The following is a 20,021-nucleotide window of genomic DNA, read 5'->3' as shown; positions in this document are numbered from 1 at the left end:
GGGTCAAGGTAAGTATTGATGGACCCACTGATGTAGCAGTACTCATGGGAGAGACGTGCACAAATTAAAGGGACATAGCATCCATCCTTGGGCAAGCAGGAAGCAAGGTAAGGATGCATCAACTGGTTTTGTGCATGACCTTGCATCCAGGAATAGTTAATGGGTGTGCAATCCAGGTAGGGCTGCTTCCACACTGGGGTAACCTAATGCTGAGGGGTAGGATCCATCTGAAGAGCTATCTGTTCATATGTCTTGAGTTTGATGCTGGTGGTCAGCTGGGACCTCAGGGCTGTCAGAACATGTGAGGCCTGTACATGTATCTTGTGGCTGCTGTAACAAAATACCACAAAAATTCACTCTCATGGTTCTGCAGGCCAGAAATCTGAGGTCTCAGTGTCAGCAGGGCCACACACTCTCTGAAGACTAGGGGAGACTCCTTCCTGCCTTTTCCAAGCTATTAAATCTTCAGGATCCCTGAGGTCCTTCAGTTGGAGCTATCTCACTCTCATCTCCATTTCCACGTGGTCTTCTACCTCTGAGTTTAAAACGCTCTTCTTACAAAGACATCAATCATCTGGGATTAGGGGCCATCCCAGTCTGGAATAACCTCATCTTGATGATCTTAGAAAGCCCTGCCTGTCTCCCAGGAGTTGTAGTCCCAGACTGCAGGTGTACAGGGATCCATCCACTCCTGCCAGTCTCCTCATAGCACCAGCTGGGGTCTGAAAGTCAGCATCTCAAAATAAGGCAGGAGCATGGCCACGCTCCTACGTTTTTGTTTTTTTTTTCTTTTGTGATACTGGGGATTGAACCTAGGGGAACCGCACCACTGAACCACAGCCCCAGCCCTTTTTATGAGATATAGTCTCCTTAAATTGCCCAGGTGGTCTCGAAATTGCAATCCTCCTGCCCCAGCCCCTGGAGTTGTTGGGATTAAGGTGTGTTAGCCACTGTGCCTTGCTGGGCATGGCATCCTAATGATCTGGACTCTGAAGTCCCAGTACTGCTGAGTCAAAGGCGGCCTGAAACCCCGGGGGAGTGGTCACTGGGGGCCCAGCAGGTTCAAGAAGAAGGGAGCTAGGAGACAGAGGAATCAAATTAGGAACAGAGAAGGGTTCACTCGATCCTTGCTGACAGGAAGAAAATGAAAGGCTGAAGAGCTGCAGGCAAATGAAGTCAGCTCCCCTAAGGGTCAGTGTGACCCCTTGGATGCCTAAACACTAAATGAAAAATTCCCAGTTTAGTAGCAGCCAGCAAAACGCCTCTGAGAGATCTGCCTACTTGGTCACAACGTTTAACGAATTTCCTTAGAAACATCTAAAAATATCCCAGTGAAAATCCTAACAGAAGGCAGGTAACTTTCCCCGGGGAAGGTCCCTTCTGGACACATTTGAGCCTTGGTTTGGTGACCTGGGGAGGAAAGGAGCAGGAGGTGCCAGGAAGAGGACCCAATGGAACACCCTGCTTCCATCCGGCGGGGACCCTCCGGCGTTCACCCCCCTCCACCAGAGGAAACCAAAGGAAGGGAAGTCAAACGTCCCGAGAGGGGTGGCCCAGACTGAGGCTGGCAGATCTGCAGCGCGGCCGCTTGGCAGCCTCGAGGCCACGCTGGCCGACAGAGGGAGGGGAACGCCTTCATCTCGCCTCAAAGACCCCCAGACCAGGGGTTGAGAGGTACGGAGCAACGAGCAGAGCAGGGAAAGCCACCCAACCCAGAGATTGCTGCAGGAACCACCGTCCCCATCCCACCCGGAGCGCGCCCCTCCGGGGACTCGGCCAACGCCCCCCGCCCCGGACCCCGCAATGCGAGGCCCCGCCCCCGCCAGGAGAGGGCCGCCCGCTTCCGCGAGATCTGGGCGCTTCCGAGGATCGGCGCGGGAAGTCCCGGTCGCAGGGGTGAGCGAGCGGCGCGCGGCCACCCCTCGGAAGGGCTACCAGAACGCAAGGCCACCGGCCACGGATCGAGCGCCGGCCGCCAGCCCTCGCGCCGCGGAAACGCCGGAAACGCCGCCCGCCGGCTCCGCCCACCAGGGGTGGCGCCCTCTAAGCCCCACCCCACCGTCACGGCTAGGGTTCGGGCGGAGTCGACTCCCGCGGAAGCTCGCGGCCGTGGGAAGACACACTCGGAGAGGCGGCTGCTCGCGGACGGCTGGGGACCGACAGGTATCGGTATCGCCGTCGCACCCTGGCCCAGAGCATCTGGTGGGCGAGGGACTCCAGGGAAGGAGGTGACGTCCATGCCGGACGCGCACCGCGGGCAGGACGAGGCTGCGGAGCGGGAGGCCGTCGGCAGGTGCTGTGCGGGGGAGCGCTCAGCTGGTGGGGACGAGGTCCGCAGGTGGGAGAGCTTGCTGTGGACAGCAGGGGCGTTCAGCTGGCGGGATCGGGCCTCCAGGCTCGGGAGAAGCTGCGGACAAGGGGCCCGCCCTCCTGGCGAGGCCAGGGTCTCCGAGTTGGGAGAGGATGCTGGATGGGGGGGCTTTGGGGTCACTCAGTCGGGAGGGAGTACTCTCCAGTTCCTGACGCCCCGACCCGCTCGCCAGGATGGGCAGCAGCTCGCTGTCCGAGGACTACCGCCTGTGCTTGGAGCGCGAGCTGCGGCGGGGCCGCGCGGGCGTGTGCGGAGACCCCTCGTTGCGCGCAGTGCTCTGGCAGATCCTGGTGGAGGACTTCGACCTGCACGGGGCGCTGCAGGACGACGCGCTGGCGCTGCTCACCGACGGCCTGTGGGGCCGCGCCGACCTGGCGCCCGCGCTGCGCGGGCTGGCACGGGCCTTCGAGCTGCTGGAGCTGGCGGCCGTACACCTGTACCTGCTGCCCTGGAGGAAGGAGTTCACCACCATCAAGGTAGGGCGCCGGACGCTGCCGGTTACCGTGGGGGAGTGACCCTCCTTTTGGGGTTTCAGGTGTCCTCAGGGCCCGAAGCGCTAGCAGCCCGTGGGCGTGTTGAGGTCCCGGGTGGGCGCAGGGCAGCCTTGGGTGCCTATCTGCCGGGCCCCGCGGCCCTGGTTGCCGTGGAAATCCTAGGACAGGCGCACAGGGGGACTTGGAGGCCCATGCCCTCCGCCCCCCCCCCCCCCCTCCTCCGCCTGATCTGGTCTGTAAAGGAGGATGCTGAAGCCGGAGGGGGGACGGGTGGACAGCACGGATGGGGGATGGCACGGACCTGGTTCCCGGCTAGGGCCGGGTCGGGCTCTCTGGGGAGCTGCCCTGAGCTGGAGGGGGCAGGGCTGCCGGATGCTCCTAGCTAACTGGGAGGAGTAGGAGGGTGATGACGTCAGTGCCCACGTGGGCGAGGTATGCCTCCACCGGTTGCCTAGCTGCAAACAGCCTCTTGGAAGGAACTCAGGAGCTGGCAGCTCCACTGGGGCACCGCTGGTCCAAGGTTGTTGAACTTTTATTCAGCCTTTCAGACTAGGGGATAAGGAGGGCCCACTAGCCCCATGGTGGGGAGGGGCAAAAGCAGAATGGCCAGGCCTGTCCTTGAGGGTCTCAAAGCGCAGGGGGAGGCTGGGAAGGAGCAGAGCTGGCTGGTGATTTGGTTCTGCCTCTTGGCTGTGTGACTTTGGGCAAGTTACCTAATCTCTCTGAGCCCATTTTGTTTTCTGAGAAAGGGACACAGGTCCACAGAAAAGGAAGTTCTACAGCTGGTGCTCAGTACCTGGGAGGTGTGTGCCTCCAGCTACTGTAAGCAGAGGGGTGCTCCACAGAGCCCTGGAGTTTCAGAACTTACTTAGGAGAGGCACAATGCCATGGGTCTCATGATCCTTTTGGTTCTTCTAGAAAGCCATTTCAGGGTACTCACCTACCTGCATGAGAGGACTAGGGTGTAACTCAGGCAAGCAGGGCACTTGCCTCACACAGGCGAAGCCCTGGTTCAATCCCCAGTACTGCATCCATGCAGGGGAATACTACACAGTAGGGAAAAGATGCACAGCAAAGCCTCTTACCCTGGTGAGGAAAGGTCTCCAGTACTGTTGTGAAGAAGCAGAAAAGCAGGAGAGTGCTGAAGAGGCTGTTTTAAGGGGATAGACTATTGTAGCAAACCCTGGGGTAGGAGGAGGTGGGAGAGTCCAAGAGGAGAACTGCTCTAGGCAGGGCACTCGGTGTGGACCTGCCCCAGACAGGTCAGAGCAGTGCTGGGGCCTGGCTGGCAGAGGGCCTGACCAGGCCCCTCCCTTGCAGACCTTCTCGGGGGGCTACGTGCATGTGCTGAAGGGCGTGCTCTCCGAGGAGCTCCTCATCCAGAGCTTCCAGAAGATGGGCTACGTGCGCAGGGACAGCCACCGCCTGATGGTGACCGCTCTGCCCCCTGCCTGCCAGCTGGTGCAGGTAGCCCTGGGCTGCTTCGCCCTCCGGCTGGAGTGTGAGATCCTAGGTGAGGTGCTGACCCAGCTGGGCACCAGTGTGCTGCCAGCAGAAGAGCTACTGAGGGCCCGGCGGGCCAGTGGGGATGTGGCCTCCTGTGTGGCCTGGTTGCAGCAGCGGCTGGCCCAGGACGAGGAGCCACCGCCTCTGCCTCCCCGGGGCACTCCTGCTGCTTACAGGGCCCCGCGGGACCTGTACCGGGACCTTCAGGAAGACGAGGGCTCGGAGGAGGCCAGCCTCTACGGGGAGCCCTCACCAGGTGCAGACTCACCCCCTGTGGAGCTGGCCTACAGGCCACCACTCTGGGAGCAGAGTGCCAAACTGTGGGGCACTGGGGGTGGGGCCTGGGAGCCCCCAGCAGAGGAGCTGCCTCGAGCCAGCAGCCCACCCTATGGGACCTTGGAGGAGGAGCTGGAGCCTGAGCCCTCTGCCTTCTCTTTCCTTTCACTGCGCCATGAGCTGAGCCGACCTGGGAACTTGGCTGCTCCTGAAGGCCCTGGGAGCCCAGGGAGGGCCAGTCCTCGACATGTGCGGGCAGAGGGGGCCTCAGCCTATGGGCCTGTCCCTGAGCCCCTGAGCTACCAGGCACACAGCTGTCTAGCCCCCGGTGCCCTGCCCACCCTTTGCTGTGACACTTGCCACCAGCTACATGCTGCCCACTGCACAGCCCTATCAGCCTGCCGCCCCAGCCACTCACTGCGGGCACTGCTCAGTGAGGCCCAGAGGCGCCTGTGGCTGCAGCGTGCACAGGTGGACACCCTGCTGTACGACAGCCCAGGGGCCCACCCCTAGGCCCAACTGGCTCAGGTCAAGGGTTTTCAGGAATTTCCATGGTGCTGCTCTTGGGGAGGGGCCAAGGCCATTGAATGCCCTGGTCTCCCTATCCCTGGGGGAGTCCAGGGAGGTGGGGGTAGAGCCTCCATGGGAAGCTCCTGCCTGGGGTCAGTACCAGGTCCTCCTCCCCCAGGGACCAGGCTCAGGCCCAGCTGGCAGTAAGCCCTGAGCTGGACTGACACACCTGCCAATGTGTCCCTGTCCTCCATGCCCAGTGTACTGAGCGAAGGGTCCCTGTCACCAGTACCCGAACCTGTCCCTGAGAAGGACCCACCCCTTTAAAATCCCCTCACCTGCTGGCTGGCCCGTAGCTCCTCGTCCATTCCCTGCAGCCTGTGGTTCAGGACAGCAGGTTGCCCACCCTCCATGTGGCTTGCTCAGGGTCTGCAGGGCCAATCTGGGAAGCTGCCAGGTGCCGGCTGATCTGGTTTGAGGGCCTTGGCCTCCCCACAGTGTCACAGCCAGGGGGTGCTGGCTGGTGGAACCCAGGCAGCTGTGCCACTTCCTACCCAGTGGAGAGAAGGCTCAGCCACCAGCACCCTGCTGCCTCCCAGCAGAAGAGGGGGCAAGTCCTGCAGGCCACCCACTGGACTGCTGTGTCCACTGTGGGTCTGTGCAGCTGCTGCAGACCCCAGAGGGAAAAACCACAGCCTGCTTTCCCTGGAGGCCACCTAGGGCCCCTGAGACCAGGGTCCCCAGGCCGCCAGCCCACCCAGGGATGGGTAAGTGCAGAGTCTGCCCTGGCCCAGCTTCAGGGGGCAGGTACGGCGATCTGTGCCCCATCCTGCTCCTCCTCCCCAGTGCACTCAGAGGACACTGTCCATGTCACACAAGAAGGAACCCCACAGTGTATTAAACAATGGTGAAACCAGGTCTATTAGGAGAGTGTTTCTCTTGCTCAGGATGGGAGCCAGCTGCTTCTCTTAGGAGTTTCAAGGGTGCCCCCCTTCCCAGCCCTGCCCAGGGTCACCACAGCTTCTCTGAGCCCTGTGCAGCCCCTGTGACCAAGAGGCAACAGCACAGCAGTCCTCAGAGGCCAGTGCCCACCCCTGGCTCCAAGACCCCACTAAGTTGTACCGCCTGAGATTTCAGCACCAGTGTGTCCTCCTCTCAGGAGTTTCTGCCAGACAAGACCCTGCACAGCCACCAGGTGTTGCCACAACAACTCAGCTCACCTGGGTACACAGGCTGCAGCTCCCGCCCCTACTGCACCCCAAGTCCATACCTGCCTGGTTCTGGGCACAGGCAGGGTGGAGTCAGCTCAAGGAACAGGATGGTCGAGGGTAGCCTGGGGACCAGCTGCATGCCAACTTCCCAGGAGGCCTAACCTGACTTGCAGGGGCATTCCCAGTCCACTGCAGGCCTGGCCATCTGACGCAGGCCCACCTCAGGGCTTACACCGCTTGCTCTGGCTCTCTGCAGTGGCCGGGGCAGCTCGCTTATTTCGGTGGTGGGGGAAGGTGGGCATGAGCTCCGGCTCACAGGCTGCAGGAGAGGAGCAGTTCAGTGTTAGGGTAGAGGGATGGGTGGCTCCCCAGCAGAGCAGGCCATGGGGCATGCTCCAGGTCCTCACCTATCCAGGATGTCCACATCCTGCGTGCCCTGGAAGTCCACCCACCAAGAAAAGGGCCACTGGCCAAGCAAGCCCCCAGAGAACAGAACCCAGAGGGTCTGGGGAACTTACGCAGGGGCTTCTCCTTGAAGTAGGAGCTCTCCAGGCAGTCTCCCGCGGTTGCCCTGCAGAAAAGCAGCCCATTAATGGGATGCTGGCCTCAAAAAGGTCTGTCCCCTCACACCCCAACCGCTTCTGTTTTAAACTTCCAGTAGCAGGGTAGATGGTAAAGGGAGGTTTGGGGTCCAGAGACCACAGGGAACCTCAGAGTGAGTTCTACAACAGGAGGAAGCAGAGAGAACCCACCCTGGACGTTGGCAGCAATGCGGCCCATGTTGTGAGAAACTGTCTTTCAAGGTTCTGCTTGAGCTGGGGGAAGGGGTAGAGCACTGGCCCAGGGGATGCGGCTCCAGGTTCAGACCCAGCACCACAAGAATAAATAAGGGATGTGGGTTTGAGGGGTCCCTCCACCTCTGCGGAGAGCAGGGCCTTCCCATTCCAAATGCTGACTCGCAGTACTGCCCGCAGGCGGGATCTGACCTTTTCTTGGGGTCATACATGAAGAGGAAATTCAGCAGGCGTAGTCCAGCCTCTGAGAGCCAGGGGAACTTGTGCTTGAGGTTGTTGTACGGCTGTTTCCTCAGGCTGTACTGGCCAGCCAGGGGCAGCTTTGAGAAACCCTGCAGGAAGCAGGGCTGGAGCCATGGACGGGCTGGGCACAGGGGGCACTGGGGACTGCCAGGTTACCCACCGGCCAGATGTTTTCGCTGGGTGTCCCCAGCAGCTGCACGATTAGGTCAATCTGGTGAATCTCAGAGGTGCCTGGGAGAAGGGGCTTGTGGGCCAACAGCTCAGCTAGAACGCAACCCACCGCCCTACAAGGGGAGAGACCACAGACCTGAGTGCCATGCCACCAGACTGGTGATGGGATAGGCAAGAGGGCACAGCCAGGGCAGACCTGCTGCCACGGCCACTCTGCAGCTGCACTCTCATGCACCCTGCCCTGCCCTGGCTGAGCTCTGGGAGCAGCGGCTCTCACCACATATCGATGCTGGTGGTCTGGGTGGTGGTTCCCAGCAGCAGCTCAGGCGCACGGTACCTGCAGAGAAAGGCACTCCAGGTCGCTATGGCCAGCCCCTCTCCTTCAGCCAGGGCCAAGCCTCCCAGAGGCTCCACAGTACCCTGAACAACAGGACCACTACTGCCAGGTCCAATACCCTCTGCTCTAGGCCTGAAAACCAGGGTGACACAGTGGTCACAGCTGTTAATGGAGAGCTGCCACATGAGCCTGTCCTGGGCGTTACGAGAACCACCAAGGCCTCGGCACAGGCCTGTGGACATCAGCCTGCTGGAGTGTGGTTAATGCACACTCCAGAGGTGCCACATAGGGACCCTCATGTCCTCCCTTGCCACAGGTCGTTCTGCCTGTTAACAGGATGATCACGGAGCTACGGAGGCCACCCAACTCCCAAGGTGCTTCCAAGCCAGCTCTGAAGGCACCACCTCAGGAAGGTGGACAAGGTGGGCTCCTTAAGGCCACTAAGCCTAGCTGTCACCCTTTGCCAGGTCAACCCTGGCTGTTCTGGGAAGCTGTCCTAGGCCACAGGTGACCTGGAGTGCCTTTCTCTGTCCAGCCTTTATGAGTCTCCCAGACTCTCCACTCTTCTGCAGTGTTGGCCCCACCCTCAAAGGGCCCTGAAACAGGTACACTCATCCCCGGGAGGGACTCACCAGAGGGTGACCACCTTGGGGGTCATTGGCTTGACTGGCACACCGTAGGCCCGGGCCAGGCCAAAATCCGCTGTGGTAAAGGCAAAGAGGGAAGGAGAGGTCCTTCAGGGCACTAAACAAGGACCAACACCCCCACCACCAAAGGTGTGTCCACAGAAAGCCACCTCCACACGTGCAGGGCCACCACCCTGTACCCACCTGTCTTCACACAGCCCTTGTCAGTCATGAGCAGGTTGGACACCTTCAGGTCCCTGTGACAGAACGCCAGTGTTCCCAGGAAGCAAGCTCCATGGGGCAGACTCACCACAGCCTTGAGACCACATCGGTCTTACACTGCCCCCAACCCCCTTCTGAAAGCAAAGGGTAGCAATGGCAAGGACACTGGCCGCCAGGTATGCAGTGGCTCCCGCTGCTGTGAGAGAGGCAAAGCCGGCCTCCGGCTCCCATCCCCAAAGGCCCCCCACTCCCAGCAGTTCCTGGCAGAAGTCGTTTCCCCCAGGCAGCTGGAGAACTTCTACTGGACACTGCCCCTGGAGGTCTCTGCGAATGACGGCAGTAGGGAAGGCCGGTCACCCTGCCCAGTGCAGGCAACTGCTCCGACCTCCTCTGGCTTCCTCAGTTCACCTGTGAATGATGAAGTTCCTGTGAAGGTACTGGAGGCCGCGGAGCACCTGCAGCACAATGCACTTGACCTGTGTAGAGACCCAGGCAAGGGTTAGGGCGAGCCCACGGTGGACCCTCTATGTGCCATGTCCTTACTGGTGGCCAGGCTGTCAACACACAGCCTCAGGAACTTAGTGGTTGCTGTGTCCAATACAACCAGAAAAGTACAGTTGCCACCTCTCCTCCCCAGGGGCCTCACGTGTCCCAGGCTGGGCTCCTCCCACTCCCCAACATGCCCCACAGGCAGTAACTGCACCTCTTTCAAGAGGGCTGAGACACCCCCACACCACCACCAGCCTTGTTTGGTACAGTGGTCACTGACCAGGGCTCGCAACGTGCCCCTCACATACCTGAGCTTCAGAGAAGGGCGTCGGCATATTCTCTAGGAGGCTGGCCAGGTCCTGTTCACAATAACCCATCACCAGGAAGATGCTGGGAGAAAACACAGGAAAACACATGCCCCATCCTGTCTTCTCCCTTCTGGGCAGAGGCCCTCCCTCACTGCAGGAAGGGTGGCACAGAGGAACAGGGCCCACACGGGTGGTGGGCCAGCAGGGTACCTCTCCAGGTGGTTCCCGACAACCACCTCCTTGAGCTCCACAATGTTTGGGTGGCGAAGGCGCAGGAGCAGAGTGATCTCCCGCAGGCTGCTGATGGGGATGCCTGCAACAGAGAAGGCTCAGTGAGCCCCTGCCCTGCCTTCAGGCTCCAGGGACACCCAGTGAGAGATGCCGCTACTGTCCCGGCTCGGGGAGACTGGCCATCCCAACACCACTCGTCACTGTCACTCATCAATAAAATCAGCAACTCTGTGCTCACTGCTGTACTGAGGGCATCCTGGTGGGTCCGAGCCCCCCCCCACTGCGGCTCAGCGGGGTGCCAGATTGGAGTGGAAGGTAGGTGAGGTGAATCGCCAGACTGGAGGGAGAGGAGGGGCAGGAGAGAATCCACACACCTCCAGGCAGTGGGGACAGACTTCACAAACCTGGCCTGGAGGTGACAGGCTGAGCCAGCCCCCTAATCATACCCCTTCCTGCTTTGAGGTCCTAGCTGTAGTAGTCTACCCCTCCCCACTCACCATCCTTCTCCTTGTCCATTCGCACCTTCTTCAGGGCAACGATCTCGTCTGTCTGTGTGTCGCGGGCCCGATCTGGAATGGAAACCCATCACAAGCCCCTCTGTGCTAGGCAGGAGCCCCTCTGAGGCTCCTTGGGGTTCCCTGCCCCTCCTCAGAAGCCCCCTCAGCTCCTCAGGGTTCCCTTCCTCTTCTCAGGAGCCCCCCCTCACCTCCTCAGAACTGCCTTCCCTCTAGCAACCTAGTGCCTAGTGATGCTCGGTCCTCACTCTGTGCAAGCAATACTCCTGAGACAAGCTCCCCGGTGCTCCCTCACTTGAGCTGGGTGGGAATGAATACCCAGTTCCTCTCTGAAACCTGGCCTCCGGCAACTCAGGCAACATATGACCCACTGCTTCACATCTGCCTGCAGCTATGTTCCAACAACAAATAAAGTGCTCTATCTGGACGGTCCCTCTTCCAAACACTAGACAGAAAGTCTCACACCAACAGAGCTGGTATGAACACCAGCTGCTGCTGAAAATTCTACCTTTCAATATTCTAACAGCCGCTGCATTCCATGGTTATACATTTGGGTTACTGATATTAGCACCCTGAAACTGAGGTTTGCCCCCAGATATGGTGTAAAGTTCATGGAAACTGCACTGGGCGTTAAAAGCTCCTGAACAAGCTTTGGGATTGAACCCAGAGGCACTTAACCACTGAGCCACATCCCAGCCTTGAGAAGCTTTTGCCAGCCCCAACACAGCTGCCTTGTGGCAACCCAGCCTGTACTCATCAGCCACAAGCTGCACCTCCAGGCACCCCACGGTGGTCACTCACACACAATGCCATAGGTGCCCTCGCCAATGCGGTTCAGCTTCTCAAACTCCTTCACGCTCCGGCATCGCCCCAGCTGAAAGAGAGAGGTGCTGCCAGTGTGGCGCCTGGAAGCTGGTAAACAGCTGAGAACAGGCATTTCTCACCCACCTGGCACTGGGAAGTCCACCCATGTCCTGCTCACCAAAGAGAAAAGCAGCCACACACTTGGGCTTCTCTGATGAGAAAAGGGGGAGGATGATACTGGGCCCACTTTGAACGAAATACAGAGGTGGCCTAGCCACTCCTTCTCCATCCCAGTCTGCATGCCTGCTGTCTACAACAGTCACCACTGTGCACAGCAACACCATTATGGCAGAGAGTACTATCGTCACCATCCAGTCACTACCTCCTCTGTGTGAAGAAACATGGCTCAGGCTGGGCAGGGTGGCGCAGGCCAGTAATTCAGCCACTCAGGAGGCTGAGGCAGGAGGATCCCAAGTTCCAGGCCAGCCTCACCAACTTAGCGAGATCCCGTCTCAAAATAAAAACTAAAATGGGCTGGGGATGTAGCTCAGTGGAAGAAAAGAACACTTTGATTCAATCTCTTGTATCAAAAAAAGAAAAGAAAAACAGAAGAAAAGAAGCACTGTTCAGTGGCACCTGGCCACGTGTGTCTTCCAGGTCAAAGGAAGCTGGCTACCACCCACTCCCCTCCAGGGAGGCTGGGAATGGCTGAGAACAGGGGGAGCAACAAGGCAGAAGAGGGCTAGGATGCAGCTCAGCGGTGGACTGCTTGCCAGCATGCTCAAGGCCGTGGCTTCAAGCCCCAGTACCACAAAAAAAAACCACCATGGCCCACCGTGTGGAAAACAGCTGCCTTTCTAGGATGTTAGTGAAGAGAGGAGATAAAGCTCTGCCCACCCAGAGAGCCTGCACCCTGACAACCCTGCATGATGTGGTGCCTCTGGAGAAGGGAATGAGCACTTCTCCTTGGATGTAAGCAGTGTCTGCAGCAGGGTTCTGATTCCAACAGCCTCTCCTGGTTTCCCTTCTCTTGTCTTGTTACTCTGAGACCTAGAGGCAACTGGCCTGGCTCCCTGCAGGGTCTCATTCCTCCTCACACTGCTGCTCTGCTGGCACCTCCTGCCCACACTGTGACCCTCCTGCTCTGCCCCTGCCTCCTGAGTGTGGCATGCCACCCTTCTCATCTGTGTCCAATCTGATCACACTTCCTGGTCCAAAAGAAATGCCAGTTCTTCTGCCAATCTCGTCCTGGCCCCAGCTGAACGCGACTCCTAAGACCCTAGAGACTTCCAGGTCTCCAGGCACTGCTAATTATGCACGTTGCCTGTCCTCCCATTGGGCCACGACCATTATTTGTTTGTTTATTTATTTTGGTGCCAGGGAGTGAACCCAGGGGCGCTTAACCATTCACTGAGCCTCATCCCAGCCTTTTTCAATATTTTAGAGACAGGGCCTCGCTAAACTGCTGAGGCTGGCTTTGAGCTCCCCATCCTCCTGCCTCAGCTTCCCAAGCGGCTGGGATTCATGCCCAGCTCTTGATTCTTGGAAACACAACCCCGCTTTCCTTACACCATGTGTCCACCTTGGTAAAAATCGTTCAGCGCCTTCATCCCACAAAAGAGACAGTAACGGAAGTGGCGGCACAGGTCCCCAGAGAGGGCTGCCGGCCCCGAAGAGCCCAGGCGCAGATGGAGAGGGGAAGCAGGCCGCCAAGTTCTCGCCCAGCACCAGCTGCGGCGGCGGAGCCCGTCGCGGGCGGAATCGGGAAAGCAGGGGTAGGAGCTGGGAGTCTGCCCTCGCGGGAGGCCGGGCCTCGCCCCGCCCCGTCCCCGGGAGGCCGTCAGCCGGGCCCGTCCCCGTCCCACCCCCGCGAGGCCGCCAGCGGGGTCCAGTCCCCATCCAGACCCCGCGAGGCTGCCAGGAGGACCCGTCCCCGTCCCCGGGAGGCCGCCAGCGGGGCCCCGTCCCGCCGCGCCGCGCAGGGAACCCCGGGGCCGTCGTTCCCGCGCGTGCCGCACGGCGACGTCGGCGCTCCAGCGCGACCCTGCTGGCGGGGAAGGCCGCGTCCCCGAGGGGCCCCCCGTCGCACCCTGTGCTCCGCAGGCACCGTGAAGAAGCCTTCCCTACGGATACACTTCAGACGGATCTGCTCCGACTCGGGGTCCGGCTCCGCCATGGCGAGAGCCGGCGCCACGGCCCGAGCGCGCAGGCGCGCGATCTACTTCCGGGTCGTGCTGCCCCGCCCCCCCCCCACGGTTACCCGGGGGACCTTGCCAGGACCTAGACACGCCCCACCTGGCGAGGTTCCAGCCTCTGAGCTCAGCACGTGGGGCTGGATGCAGACCCTGGCAGCTGGTACAACGGCAGAAGGCGGCAGGTGGGGAGGGCCCCTTGAGACGGCATCCAGCTCAGCACTGCCCTGCGGGTGCACCCTCCACTTCGGAAGAGCAGAGCTCCGCAGTGAATGCGGGCAAGCCCAGGGCGTCTGCCCAGTCCTAGAGGGTTCTGGGTTTGTATGTAGTATGTATGTATGTACTAGATAGGACTGGTGTTTATACCAGATGGACTTACATCTACATATGTATGTATACATTTGAAGCTGTTGGAGCCAGGCTTGGTGGCTCATGCTGGAATTACAGAATTCCAGCAACTCAGGAGGCTGAGGCAAGAGAATTTAAAGTTTGAGACCAGCCTCAGTAAATTAGTGAGACCCTAATTCAAAATAGAAAAAAAAAGAACGATATGTCGATATGTGTGACAGGCACCTCAATACCTGAGAAGACTGTGGCCATGCCACTGTCCCCTATTTCTGGTTTGCCCTCTGAGGCCAGCCAATCTAGAAACTAACAAAACTAACACATTGTTACTACATACATAAGATCAGACAGGCCAGGGCACTCAGTCAGGCCACAACCTGACCTGAAGACTGTGCTGAGGGTGGACTCAGTTGAGTTCTCAGTGACATCATAACTGCATCCCAAAGTGGCCCTTAATTACCAGAGGGCCAGGAAGACAGGACAGCATTAACAAGGTCACTTCCAAGGTCCATGTGCCCTGCCCACCCACCCCAGGGCACTTCCTGCACTATTCTGGCCTTGGACAGCTCAGAGGCTGGCAGCCCGAGGTGGCTCTGAATCTCTCTGTTCTACAACATTACCACTTAAAAGTTTATACTCAGCCTCTGGCCTTTTCTCCAATTTGGGGGACAGGCCACTCACTGTAACTTCTAAGTACTTACTCCTCAGAAGTGAATGGAAAGGATCCTAACTGCCCACCTAAGTCAGAGCCCGAGGTGCCGCCTGCTGTCCATCATTCATCACAGCCAGCCACTTCCAACACGGAAATGCTAGTTTATTCATTTAACACCACAAATTTCACTCTCTGAACCTGTCACTGTCACTCCATAAGCTGCCAGCGGCCCTAGGGAAGGTAAGACCAAGGTGGTCACTGAGGCAGAACCTAGTGGACTGAGGGCACCTTGGCTCCAAAGGGGCAGGATGGCCCTTTGCCTGTGTGGCTGAAACTCAGCACACTGAGTCATGACAATTCAGGGGCGCTTGTTTATTCTTTAGTATGCAGATCATAAGCAGCTACTGTACTGGGGTTCCTGTGTCGGTGGTAGGGACCCCAATCAGCCTGTTCCCGAATGGTTCTCTGCTCTTCATTTCCAGTGGAACAGTAGCTGATTAGAGTCTCATTTGAGGCCCGAGTGATGATGATCTGCGGAATGACAAATTTCTTCTTGTTCGACTTTTGCTTTACATCAGGTTTCTCTAGAGGGAAGAAAACATCCAGGCATTTAGTGGCTGTGTGGGGAACTTCCACAATGCAGACAAGGCCTGTCTGGGGCCAGAATAAAGGAATCGGGCTTGGGGTTAGCAGGAGAGACTGTGCACGGAAGTTCCAAAGCTCACATGGATTCACAATGCAGCCACAAGGGTCCTTTCCTTCAAGGGAGAAACAGGAGACTTTCTAGATTTCCTGTGCCCTAGGGAAACAGCTGTAGGGTGGCTTCAGGGCAACAGCACAGGAAGGAGAGGATATAAAGGCAGTTCTGCCCCAGATGCCCAGCATCCAGAGGGTTATAACTCTGGAAGAACTTCTGTACAGATCTCTACCCATCAGAATTGCTAGAAAAGGCTGTTTCAGGCACTGCCATTTGCATACTCCTAAAGGTGACCGAGTTTGTCTTGTTACAAGGTATGAAAGCCAAGGAGCTCCCAGCCTCCTCCCTCCACCACTGGCTCCAGGCTCCCAGGCTGGGGCCTGTGGAAGCCCAGTGAGGTGCACAGACAACACAGTCAAATGCTGATCATGCCCTTTTGGGGCTTGCTTTGATCCCTCAATTCCCTTAATGCTGCATGAGCCCAGTTACAGGGGAGAATGAGTGGTTAGTGATATCAACATGGCTTTTATTATTTATTTTGTAGCACTGGAAATCGAACCCAGGACCTCATGCATGCCAGGCAGGCCTCTCGCACTGGTCTGCTAAAGAAAGCCATTCTGCAGATGTACAGGTGTATCATTCTCTGGCACGCACATCCTAGCCTGTTTTGGAGACCTGGCCTTGTTAAGTCGCCAAGGCTGGCTTGAACTCACAATCCTTCTGGTGAGCTTCCCAAGGAGCTGGGATTACAGGCCTGCTCAACCATCCCTGGCAGACCTTCAATATTTCTTTTTCTTCTTTTCTTTTGGTATCAGGGGTTGAACCCAGGGGTTCTTTACCACTGAGCTACATCCCCAACCCATTTATTTATTTATTTATTGTTTTGATATGAAATCTCACTAAATTGCTGATGGTCTCACTAAGTTGCCCAAGCAGGAATCAAACTTGTGATCATTCTGCCTCAGTCTTCCCAGTCGCTGGGATTACAAGGCAAAGCCACTGCACCTAGCACCTTGAATATTTCTTTGTGACATCCTTCTTTGAGGTTTAGAAAAATCAGATTAATATTTACATCATTTTATTCTAATCACTCTTGACCATCTGGAAACTATCTGCATATGGCAAAAGGCTACAATCCAACTTGTGTTTTCCTTACAGTGTTAGGCAGTTTTCCTAGCATCATTCATTATACAGTTCTTCCATTTTCCGCTTTTTTTCCCTTGATACCAAGCATTAAAGTTATTTAGTTCTTTTTGCATACTTTTATTGGTGTGTTATAACCATACATAATAGTTACATTTTTATGTATTCGTACTTGGACACAATATAATGATATATTTGGCTAATGTAATCCCCACCTATTTTTGGTGCCAGTTTTATTGTACTCTCATTACATACACACACACACACAGACACACACAGCTTTTCATGTTTTCCATTTCATTGATCTGCTTGCTCTCTTTGTACTGGAACTACATATTTTTTTTCCAGATATGAAATCAACCCCTTGATATCTTGTCTCTATGTTTCTTTACCACATCAAAGGGTTGACTGCAACACTGGACCTTTGCTTCTGTCCAGTAAGTCTATGTCACAAGATGAATCAGGATTTAGAGATGTTTAGCATCTCTTTCTTTTCAAATTACAACAAATATTTGGAATTTACTGCTGCAGTCTCACATGTTCTTATCATAATAGTGGCCAAAACTGAAAGACATATTAAAAAAAAGACCCTGAAGTCATCCATACTTGCCATTTATTTAGTCTGGTTTGGAGAAAAAGGCAAAGAATTCTGGAACTACATTTTTAATAACAACTTTTGACATATTTTTAAAGTTTTTATTTTTAAAATATGTATACATTCATAGAAAGTTGCAAAAGTAGAACAGAAAGTTACTGTATACTCTTCACCCAGTTTCCCCCAATGATAACACCTTTTATATCTGAGTTAATATAAACACTGGCATTGATCCAAGGTGTACAGATACATGCCATGTAGTCACGTGACCCCACCTTCATCAGGACACAGGACTGTTTCCCACCAGACATCCCCACCACTAGTCTGTTCACCATCTCTATAATTTTGTCATTTGGTGAATATTACACAAATGGAATCAATCATACAGCATGTGACCTTTTGAGACTGGGGGTTTTTTTTTTGGTGCCAGGATGGAGCCCATGGCCTCATACATGCTAGGATTTAACCCAGGGGTGCTCTACAACTGAGCCACATCATCAGTCCTTTTTGTTTTTTTTCCTTTTGTGTGTGTGTGTATAGTACTGGGGATTGAACTTGGATGCTCTACTAGTGACCTGTATCCCTAGACCCTTTTGTTTTATTTTAAGACAGTATCTCATTAAGTTGGCCAGGTTGGCCTTAAACTCCTAGGCTCAAGCAATCCTCCTGAGTAGCTGGGAACTCACATGTACACCACCATGCCCAGCCAAATTCAGTTTTTTCTTTTGGTACTGGAGATTGAACCCAGGGGTGCTCTACCACTGAGCTACACCCCCAGCCCTTTGTAATTTGAGACAGGTCTTGTCCAGTTGCTGAGGCTAGTGTAGACCTTGCCATCTTCCTGACTCAGCCTTCTGAGTAGCTGAGATTACAGGCATGCACCACCATGCCCAGCCTAATTCCTTTTTCTTTTTGGTGGTGCTGGGGATTGAACTCAGGGCTTTGTACATGCTAGGCAAGCACTCTCAACTGAGCTATATCCCCAGCCCCCATTTTTTTTTTTAAAAGGCATAGACAGAGGTCTATTTAGGAAAGTGGATACACATTCAAGGGAGAACAGGGTGGGGAATGGCAATCTCAAAAGAGAGCTGCAGGGAACTGGGGCTGTGGCTCAGTAGTAAAATACTTGCCTAGTATGTGTGAGGTACTGGGTTCTATTCTCAGCACCATAAGTAAATAAAGTTCCATAAACAACTAAAAATATTAGAGAGAGAGAGAGAGAGAGCACACATGGCGCGCGAGAGCTGCCTTTGGACTAAGCAAGGAAAACACAACCCAGGGAAAATACAAGCCATCTCCAGAGGGAGAGACAGTAGCCCATTGGTGCACTGGCCCAATTCAGTTGTAAGAATGTGTCCACCATCCCAAGAAGTCCTCTTGTGCTGAGTGTGACCAATTCCCACTCCTGCACTTGGCACCAGAAGGTCACTGAGCGCCTCTCTATGTATCTGCTTTTGGACATTCGGATATAGAGCATCGTCCTGTAGTGCTCTGTGCACTTGGCTTCCTTCATGTGGCATCATGTTCTGGGGTTGTTCCACAGTGCAGCACATCAGTGGTGCTCCCTTGTTACTGTAGAGCACGTTCTACCGTGTGGAGGAACCACACTCTCCCCTGTCTCGAAATTCATCTTCACTCTTGTTCCTTGACCTGCTGTTTTCTCTTCATGTCCCTGCCTCCGAAAAGGTGCTGTGAGACAGCTGCTGCCTGGTGCCTTTCCAACAGGCAGTTCCTTGCTGGCAGGGGTCTTGCCCACTCCAGTGCCTCATGGGTCCTCCAGTCTCTGGTGAATTTGCAAAGCGAGACCATCCTAGACAGGCAGAGCAGCTGAAGGGAAAGGTCTCCTTGCTAACAGACAGTGAGGAAAACCAGGAGCCTTCTGGCTATCTGGGGACTATGGCAAAAGACATCCTTGATATGAGGGCAGCAGAGTATAACATGCCAAGTCCTTGTCAGGACTTAGTCAGTGGTGAGCTGATGAGCAGACCATTCTGAATGCTCAGTAGAAGGGTGATATCTGACTCTTCCATCATTTGTGAGACTATGACCTCAGTTGAATTTGGTGGCTTTTTTGTAATTGTGGCTAAAGGCACCCTGAGAGACAAGGGCAACCCTAGGACTCTGGCCCTTCTCAGCCTCCTACCTTCAAGTGAGGAGTTCCTGAATTTCACGTCCAGCCTGTATCCCAAGCCCAGTGCCTGAACTTCACCCTGCCTCCTGCTTGTGGCCCCTTGATGACCTACATCCTGCCCAGCCAGTGTGCCATTTCTTATACTTTCTCATCTGACCCATGAACCCCATCTCATCAGATAGAAGGTTCTGTTGTTTCCAACTCCTGGGTCCTTCTGGAATCCCTGGTGCCACAGGCTCACTGGTTCCCAGCAGATTACATCAATGGACCCAGGACAGATCTCCCTTGGCTCTGTGCTTCCCTCAACTAGCCTCCGTGCTGGAGCCAGACAGACTTTTCCAAGGCAAAGCCCCATCACACTTCCCTTGTTTTAAATGTTTAACAGTCCCACTCCACAGTCGGCAAGACCAAGTGGAGGGAAGACTGTATTCAGGCTTCTTCCCGCAGTTGTGGCCTCAGTCCCTCCACTCCACATTAAGCTGCTAAAAGGGGACACATTTGCTAACTGCTTTGCTCCTTTGTCTCAGTGGTTGGCTCCTCACAGCTGCACTCCCGCCGGGCAGTGCCCCGGTTCCATTCCAGACTCTCACAGTGGTGCCAGATGACACCTGGTGGCTTCTCCCCAAGTCCTCTGGACTCTGTTACCTACCTAAACTCTAAGGGAACTTACCTATCCATGAAGAGCTGGATATCACTTCCCACCCAGAGGCCCTGAAGCGAACCCCCCCCCCCCACGGCCAGGGTCTGGAAACTGGACCCCGTCCCGTGGCGAACGTACCTTCCGACGAAGCAGAAGGCCTCTCGTGCTTGGCCGACCCCTTCCTCAGGAAGTGGCTGTCCGCGAGCTTCTCGGCCTCCAGGGAGTGCTTCTCCGACAGCCTATCCTTAGATTTCGAACTCGAATAGGAGGAGCCCTTCCTTTGCTCCTCACCTGAAACACACGCACAACCGTCAGCCCGCCACCCGGGTCGGGGCGCGGGCTCCGGGGCGGCCCGAGCAGCGGCGGGCGCCCTTTACCTTTCCTGGGTTTGGGCTTGCTTTTCGAAAGTCCCATAGGTGAGCCCGCCGCCCCGCCGGCGCGGGCCGGGGTCCCCGCGCCTCCGCGGCTGCGCGCCCAGAGTGGCTCACAAAGCCCTTCCGCGAGCCGCGGCGGCGCCG

At 56.2% G+C, this 20,021-nt stretch overlaps 3 protein-coding genes across 7 annotated transcripts; 1 reads left to right on the top strand and 2 right to left on the bottom strand.

The window, feature by feature from the left end:
- Positions 1-1,970: 1,970 nt before the first annotated feature.
- On the top strand, positions 1,971-6,075 carry Spata2l (spermatogenesis associated 2 like). 2 transcript variants are annotated; one of them, XM_046435169.2, is made up of 3 exons: positions 1,971-2,163; positions 2,544-2,847; positions 4,186-6,075. In XM_046435169.2, the coding sequence occupies exons 2-3, from the start codon at positions 2,545-2,547 to the stop codon at positions 5,158-5,160; spliced, it is 1,278 nt and encodes a 425-aa protein (XP_046291125.1). In that variant the 5' UTR covers positions 1,971-2,163; position 2,544; the 3' UTR covers positions 5,161-6,075. The 2 variants fall into 2 exon arrangements, with proteins under 2 accessions (XP_046291125.1, XP_046291124.1); XM_046435168.2 differs by lacking the exon at positions 1,971-2,163 and adding an exon at positions 2,164-2,293.
- On the bottom strand, positions 6,055-13,325 carry Cdk10 (cyclin dependent kinase 10). Of its 3 annotated transcripts, XM_046435172.2 has the most exons (14): positions 13,198-13,310; positions 11,253-11,319; positions 11,106-11,178; positions 10,287-10,358; positions 9,769-9,871; positions 9,559-9,640; positions 9,170-9,237; positions 8,744-8,796; positions 8,546-8,615; positions 7,854-7,913; positions 7,566-7,689; positions 7,355-7,494; positions 6,887-6,939; positions 6,055-6,687 (listed from the first exon to the last, which is right to left on the bottom strand). In XM_046435172.2, exons 4-14 carry the CDS (start codon positions 10,303-10,305, stop codon positions 6,590-6,592), a joined length of 870 nt encoding a protein of 289 aa, XP_046291128.1. In that variant the 5' UTR covers positions 10,306-10,358; positions 11,106-11,178; positions 11,253-11,319; positions 13,198-13,310; the 3' UTR covers positions 6,055-6,589. The 3 variants fall into 3 exon arrangements, with proteins under 3 accessions (XP_046291128.1, XP_046291126.1, XP_046291127.1); XM_046435170.2 differs by lacking the exon at positions 11,253-11,319 and having other exon boundaries at positions 13,198-13,325; XM_046435171.2 differs by lacking the exon at positions 13,198-13,310 and having other exon boundaries at positions 11,253-12,963.
- A 1,329-nt stretch (positions 13,326-14,654) lies between these two features.
- Spata33 (spermatogenesis associated 33) lies at positions 14,655-20,016 on the bottom strand. Of its 2 annotated transcripts, none has more exons than XM_046435167.1 (3): positions 19,881-20,016; positions 19,642-19,794; positions 14,655-14,881 (listed from the first exon to the last, which is right to left on the bottom strand). In XM_046435167.1, exons 1-3 carry the CDS (start codon positions 19,915-19,917, stop codon positions 14,670-14,672), a joined length of 402 nt encoding a protein of 133 aa, XP_046291123.1. In that variant the 5' UTR covers positions 19,918-20,016; the 3' UTR covers positions 14,655-14,669. The 2 variants fall into 2 exon arrangements, with proteins under 2 accessions (XP_046291123.1, XP_058431809.1); XM_058575826.1 differs by lacking the exon at positions 14,655-14,881 and adding an exon at positions 16,734-18,542.
- Positions 20,017-20,021: the final 5 nt, after the last annotated feature.

The sequence above is a fragment of the Marmota monax genome, unplaced genomic scaffold, assembly GCF_021218885.2.
Source record: "Marmota monax isolate L192 unplaced genomic scaffold, Marmota_monax_Labrador192_F-V1.1 WCK01_AAM20220418_F8-fsc00024, whole genome shotgun sequence".
Lineage (NCBI taxonomy): Eukaryota > Metazoa > Chordata > Mammalia > Rodentia > Sciuridae > Marmota > Marmota monax.
The sequence above is the reverse complement of the archived record's forward strand: the minus strand, read 5'-3'. Positions and strand labels throughout refer to the sequence as shown.

Excerpts from the sequence above, each read along its gene's own strand:
- Spata33 (XM_046435167.1), bottom strand. The coding sequence starts at position 19,917 with ATGGGACTTTCGAAAAGCAAGCCCAAACCCAGGAAAG. Across the intron at positions 19,795-19,880 it reads CAAGCCCAAACCCAGGAAAG|GTGAGGAGCAAAGGAAGGGC; the intron begins GTAAAGGGCGCC and ends CGTGTGTTTCAG. Across the intron at positions 14,882-19,641 it reads GCCTTCTGCTTCGTCGGAAG|AGAAACCTGATGTAAAGCAA; the intron begins GTACGTTCGCCA and ends TCTTCCCTCTAG.
- Spata2l (XM_046435168.2), top strand. The coding sequence starts at position 2,238 with ATGCCGGACGCGCACCGCGGGCAGGACGAGGCTGCGGAGCGGGAGGCC. Across the intron at positions 2,294-2,543 it reads GAGCGGGAGGCCGTCGGCAG|GATGGGCAGCAGCTCGCTGT; the intron begins GTGCTGTGCGGG and ends CCCGCTCGCCAG. Across the intron at positions 2,848-4,185 it reads AGGAGTTCACCACCATCAAG|ACCTTCTCGGGGGGCTACGT; the intron begins GTAGGGCGCCGG and ends CCTCCCTTGCAG.
- Cdk10 (XM_046435170.2), bottom strand. The coding sequence starts at position 13,284 with ATGGCGGAGCCGGACCCCGAGTCGGAGCAGATCCGTCTGAAGTGTATC. Across the intron at positions 8,797-9,169 it reads AGGAACTTCATCATTCACAG|GGACCTGAAGGTGTCCAACC; the intron begins GTGAACTGAGGA and ends GTTCTGTCACAG. Across the intron at positions 7,495-7,565 it reads CCAGCGAAAACATCTGGCCG|GGTTTCTCAAAGCTGCCCCT; the intron begins GTGGGTAACCTG and ends TGCTTCCTGCAG.